The sequence below is a fragment of the Vigna angularis genome, chromosome 7, assembly GCF_016808095.1.
Source record: "Vigna angularis cultivar LongXiaoDou No.4 chromosome 7, ASM1680809v1, whole genome shotgun sequence".
NCBI lineage: Eukaryota > Viridiplantae > Streptophyta > Magnoliopsida > Fabales > Fabaceae > Vigna > Vigna angularis.
The window spans coordinates 30,763,578-30,769,921 of NC_068976.1; the positions used below are offsets into that span (position 1 = coordinate 30,763,578).

Genomic DNA, 6,344 nt, shown 5'->3' on the forward strand with positions numbered 1-6,344 from the left:
AAGTCTTGTTTTTCACACCTGTTATAATATTTGCAGGTATAAAAGTGAGATTCTTTTATACCTGTTCCCACAGTACTAGGTGTAAATATCGGATTTATATACCTAATATAAACAGATAGGTATAAAAAACAGAACTTTCTACACCGGTTCAACAATAGGTGTAAAAAATCGAAACTTTCTATACCCCTACTTCTATATCAACTTAAAAATAGGTATAAAAATCCTTTTTTAAGAAGTATAAAAAACCTTTTTTGCACTAGTACATACACCATTCAAAACTTCAAATACTCTCTAAAAGAAATCACATAAATTTTCATAATACAATAACAACATTAATTTCTTAACAGATCAAAAGAACATCACAACAAATTGCCCAATGTATCATACAAAACAAAAACTACAATCTATTCACAACTATAGATAGCAAAAAGACTCTACATATATTCTCATCGTGCAAACAACAAACTATAGATACTCACAATAAATTGAATTAGTTCTAGAACAATTCACACATGGATTACCAAATCGTATACAACATTAAATTCCTTCACAAAAGTCTTAACAACAATCCATACGTTCATATATACGCATGCAATCCACACAGTCATACATATACACATGCATCCCAGACAATCATACACTTACGCATGCCTTAAAGTCTTACAACAAAAGTTAGACGAACTCACTCACCAAAAGCCCTAAAAGTTTTTCAAAAACCTAACTCTGATACAAAAAAAGCCACACCCCGAGATGCCACAATTACGATTGAAATTTTAAAATTTTTAAAATCATAATACCATTGCGGAAATCCAAATTCAATAAGACTTTACAATTCAAGAAAAATGAACCAAAATTCCAAATTAATTATAAAGTAAACCTCAATATCAATTAGTTTTTTCACACAATCATAAATTCTCCAATTCTCTTATTCCATTCGTCGCGCTATACAACATCTGAATTGACTATATGATCAATTCTTATGTTGATGTTGATTTTTTATTGGAGAACTGTATCATATATTTTCCCTTATTATTATTAAATTTCATTTTTAAATTAAGTCACGGTAGGGATGACAGATAAAAAGTTGGAGTGAGAGAGATGAAAGAGAAAGTGTTGAAAGGAACGAGAGAGATGAGTAAGGGGTTGGAGTTTCCTTTTTTTTTTAGTTTTTATAATGAAAATTATTAAAATACCCTAAACCTTAAAACTTAGAATCCATGATATATAAGGGTATTTTTATCTACTAAAACTTGGTATATATTCTAAAATGTACCAACTGAAAAACAGACGTACGCGTGTTAGCAAACCCCACTATATATAAGGGTATTTTACATTTTTTTTAATCATCTATGAAAGATATAATACGTCAATATTACACATAAAAAAATGGAAAAGTATGAAAAAGTCTTCGATTGTTGCTTTCTAGCTTCCAATGCTCCTCGAATGATAGTCCCTCCAAAATGTAAATAATGTTTATTTATAGGTTCCTGCTTTAGAATAAGGAGCGGCAAAATTTTACAAATATTTATAAAGAGATTTTTTGTTATTTGTAATTACCGATTAATTTTCAATCAGTTAATAAAATTTATTAACCGTCATTTTACTTACATATATTTGACGATCGAGCTTTAGTAATTTGTCAAAATAATGTAAATTATCAACTAATATTTGTTCTTATCAATGAATTTTGTGATTTTCTTATAATAAACTTACAAAAACATGAAAACATGTATAATATTATAATGTTAACAAAATTATTTTAAAATTTGTGTGTATTATACTGAGTGGTACCGGACTGCATCTTATTAAAGCAAGATTTTATGCTATTTGAATCTTGTGAATGCAAAAAAAGTAATTGAAGGAAGAGTTTATCAGAAATAATCAGTCAAAAAATTTGTATATATATATATTGTGAAATTCGGACAAAACTAATTGTTTTGTATCAACTTGACTCTAAAGCTATATTCTACTGTGGAGCTGTTAAAGACATGCCTTGCAAAATAAAAAAGTATATGATTGATCTATTCAAGACATGACTTCAGTTTGATAATTTTCCCACTCTCCATATATTGAGGTAAAAGTTTCTCCTCCAAAGGTTTTTGCACACTCAAGAACTGTTTCTCTGGCACAACGTTCCCATGACATTGCTATATCCTCAAGTGACCATGTCCGATCCAAGCATCTCAGAAAGCGAATAAGCTTTGATTTTGCTATTGTTGATAGGTCTTTCTGGCATTCAGTACTGTTGAAGTTGAATAAAAAGGAATCAAGGGAGATTTAAACTATCGAGATAAAATTCATGTTGATGAAATATGAAACTTAAATTTATAGGATCCAATATTTCTGACATTCAAATAGTTTCATAGTCATAATTTTACAAACATGACTTGATAATGAATAACTGCTTAAGAATATAAACAGAAGAAAATCATCTTAATATCTAACCTGACTTCTGACAGCTCTTTGTCTACAATAACAGGCAAAGAAGTTGGATAATTTGTAGGAACGAACAACCTTAATGGTTTGATTATTGACTGCATGACAAATATTCATGGTTAATATAACAGAACACAAAAAATCAATGTGTGCAAAGTTCATAACAGAATATAAAGTATTCACCTTTTTATCTGCAAAAATATGAGATTCTACGTTCATATTGAACGATACTGCATTGAAAAGGAATTCGATAACCAACCCTTCACTATCCTCAGCCGCTACTCCCGGCGCTTTAAGAAAGCTGACATTTTCTCCAACAACAATCACACTGTCTACCAATCGATGGTTGATCTCCTTTAATTCTTCTAAAAGAGAAGAATTTTCCTGCTAGAGTTACCAATGCTAATGTTAAGGAATGCAGAAATTAAGAAACAGATACCTAAGTAGTGCATTTAGAGTTGCAGAATTTACTAAACAAAATAATGATATATTATTATTCAGTAGAGTGCATTTGTGAAAAAAAAAAATTAGTGGAAAAAAACTAGAATGAAGGTATATTACCAAAATTCTTGGCTTCTTTTTTTTATATGCGACTGAAGTCCAGTCAGGTTCCTCAGCATCAGACAACTGGTTGAAACTGTGGCTTCGAGACCTTTTCCTACCAGCTTGTGAAAATGCCTCACTTTTCCCAGTTTGTGCAATGAGGTCCGGTTGGTTTTGTTGTTGAACCATCTCTCGTGGTTCATCTAAGAACTCTGAAGTTGCCATCACATCATTCAAATAGACTGCGTCTCTCATTTCATTAACTGATGCGCTCAATGCTTCAGGTGATATGACGGCTAACTAGAAGTATATCACAATAATAGAATTTAGGACAACCACTTTTTATGATTTAAAGAAATGCAAATAAGAAGCATGGAAACCAGAAGTTTTAGACCAACCACTTTAAGAATGCGCTTCACTTCATCACTTGGCTCATCAAAATTCAGCGTAGATTTATCAGAAAATTCTTTAAGCTTATTGCAGTTTTCTGTCAAGGGTGAAGCTGAAGTCTCCAGACTGTTTACACTGACCCTCAATGCTTCACTTGCTTTCTCTGAACCTTGGGCTTGCTTCTGTACGGCATTGTCAGGACCTGAGTTTGAAAAATTGTAAAAAACATTTGCCAGTAAGCACAGATAACATTGGAAAATATAGCATAAAAATGTACAACTCTAGCTGATTAAAAAAAACCTGAATTAATAGATGTACCTTTCATGATAGACACTTGATCTACATGCTGTGGGAAATTGCTATATTGTTTTTCCACTTGCTGCTCTTTTAAGCATGGCTTGTTTTGCTGAGAAACAAGGTTCAATATACTAGAGTTCTGTGGTCCCAATTGTTGTGTTGATGGTTTCGCTTCTACTATTTTTAATTGCTGCTCCTTTAAGCATGGCTTGTTTTGATGAGAGACATCCTTCCATATACAGGAATTTTGTGTTCCCAATGGTTGGGGTAATGGATTCGTTTCTATTATTTTCGCTTGCTGCGGCTTGATTTGCTGAGAAACATCCTTCCATATATGAGAATTCTGTGTTCCCAATACTTGAGTTGATGTTTTCGTTTCTATTATTTTCTCTTGCTGCGGCTTGATTTGCTGAGAAACATCCTTCCATATTTGAAAATTCTGTGTTTCCAATACTTGAGTTGGTGGATTCGTTTCTATTATTTTTTCTTGCTGCGGCTTGGTTTGCTGAGAAACATCCTTCCATATATAAAAATTCTGTGCTCCCAATACTTGAGCTGATGATTTCGTTTCTATTATTTTCGCTTGCTGCGGCTTGGTTTGCTGAGAAACATCCTTCCATATATGAAAATTCTGTGTTCCCAATACTTGAGTTGATGGTTTCGTTTCCATTATTTTCACTTGCTTCTCTTTTAAGCAGGGCTTGTTTTCCCCAGAAACATCCTTCCTTATATAGTAGTTCTGTGTTCCCCATGCTTGTTGTGATGGTTTCGTTTCAATTATTTTCAATGGAGAAATACTAGAATGTGATGGACCTTGATGATGGGAAGAAACATTCTTTGGGGAAAAATTAGATTCTACAAACTTTTCTGCTTCATCTAGAATCTTCTTGGTATCGATGGTTATTTGGCATTTCTTCAATTTGAAGAGTTCCAAAATACATCCTGTTTGTTTCATTTTCTTTATCAGTTTTTCCAAAAGATTTGTATTTGATCCTTGAGGAAAAGACGCAAGCTGAAGAAATTTAACATAAATATAAAAGATTAGTGCTAACAAGAAAAAAATGTGTAAATCTAGGATCATAGTTTGCTTGAATCAATCACCAACCTGTTGAAGCGCCTTATTCATCTCTAGATAAGAGACATAAACTTTTGAAAAATAGGCACTATTCATCTTTTGAATCTGCAATTAAAAGAACCAATATAGTTATAAAATGTATATCTTTTGCAGTGCACGTTAGAAAATTTTAAAAAAATGATGGAATATGCATTCAATATCAAGGTAGAAGGAAAAGAAAGTGAAGAGAAACAACTTCTTCATTACCTCTTGGTAAACCTGCTCCTTCCAATCCGTATTTGCAGATTTTCCAGTTTCTGAAATAGAATAGGTAAACATGATCATTAAAGCTAGAAAAAATCACACATGTTGGTGCAAGTATATTATTGGGAGTTGATGGGAGTAGGTCATGAAAAGTTTCCATGGGAGCATCAAAGAGAACAAGCCTTGCACATCTCAATACCTTGAGATGGGAAGACTTCCCCTGAGGCATTAGAGTTTGAGAGACAAGGTTTGGATTCAGCATTCATTGGTGGTTGTGAAAATAGTTCCTTTGTCTTTTTAGATAACCAATGACAGTACTCAGCCTGCAAATAGATGCAGATCACGAACTCGATAAGACTATTATAGTTTTCAAAACGAATTCTTCACATGGAATTAGAATACATAAATTTGTTGAGAATGAGATGCAATGAAGAAATTATCAATTTGAAAGTGAATTCTTTCCAGATAACAAAAATTGTAACTTTGTTCCCACAATCCCAAAATATATACCTCATTGTCCGCAGCACCATTCAGTTTCAGCTCAAATCTTTCCAGTTGTCGAACAAGCCCAGATGTCGAAGGTCCATCACTTTGATTCACTACACCTTCCAAGCTACAACAATTAACAACTTGATAATCAGTTAACGTGACACACAAGACAGGGCTAAAATAATTGAATGTAACACGAGAAATTACAATAATATTCTGGTATTGGTATGCATCTTACCATTGTTTCATAAAACGTTTACGAAACTCTGGCAATTTCCATCTTAGAGTTTTCATCTTGGTGTTGGTGTCCATAATAACACAGGCAAAAGGTACTCTAAATCCCTGAAAAGCCATAAAATAAAATGCATTAGAAAATAGGAATTGGTGGAACATTTATAATGTGAAATGTCTAGTATTTTCTACAACAGTCTTAGCATACGCAATTGCTCAGGGCATCAGCATTCATCAAAAGCAATATGGTATTTGGATGGCTAAGCCAATCCAACCCAATACTCACTTACAAATACCAGATAAACTTCTGGATCACGTCTCACTAGTGCAAATACCCACTGAAATTTCCCAACCACGCTTCAATTGTTAACCCCTCTAAGCATGGGTTTAAATACTGTTTATACCGATATTTCGGCCAAAACAAAAGGCGGCAACTGCTACTACATCATCCATCACATTTATTCACAAAAGTTTCTTAGGATGTCAACCATTACAAAGAAAATGTAACTGTAATTTAAAACCTAAAATACAACCACGCCAGAATATCATATTCTATGATCACAGACCAATCCACTTATAAGTCTTAACAGTAATCATCACCCAGCAAAATCTTGAAAAATCAATTATATCACCTAGAAAA

The 6,344-nt window shown here is 32.9% G+C and overlaps 1 protein-coding gene across 1 annotated transcript; it reads right to left on the reverse strand.

Moving 5' to 3' along the window:
- Positions 1-2,025: 2,025 nt before the first annotated feature.
- On the reverse strand, positions 2,026-5,939 carry LOC128197886 (mediator of RNA polymerase II transcription subunit 15a-like). Its single transcript, XM_052880731.1, has 12 exons — positions 5,913-5,939; positions 5,712-5,815; positions 5,495-5,597; positions 5,184-5,307; positions 4,988-5,037; positions 4,772-4,846; positions 3,688-4,678; positions 3,378-3,571; positions 2,998-3,279; positions 2,620-2,820; positions 2,446-2,534; positions 2,026-2,242 (listed from the first exon to the last, which is right to left on the reverse strand). Exons 1-12 carry the CDS (start codon positions 5,937-5,939, stop codon positions 2,026-2,028), a joined length of 2,457 nt encoding a protein of 818 aa, XP_052736691.1.
- Positions 5,940-6,344: the final 405 nt, after the last annotated feature.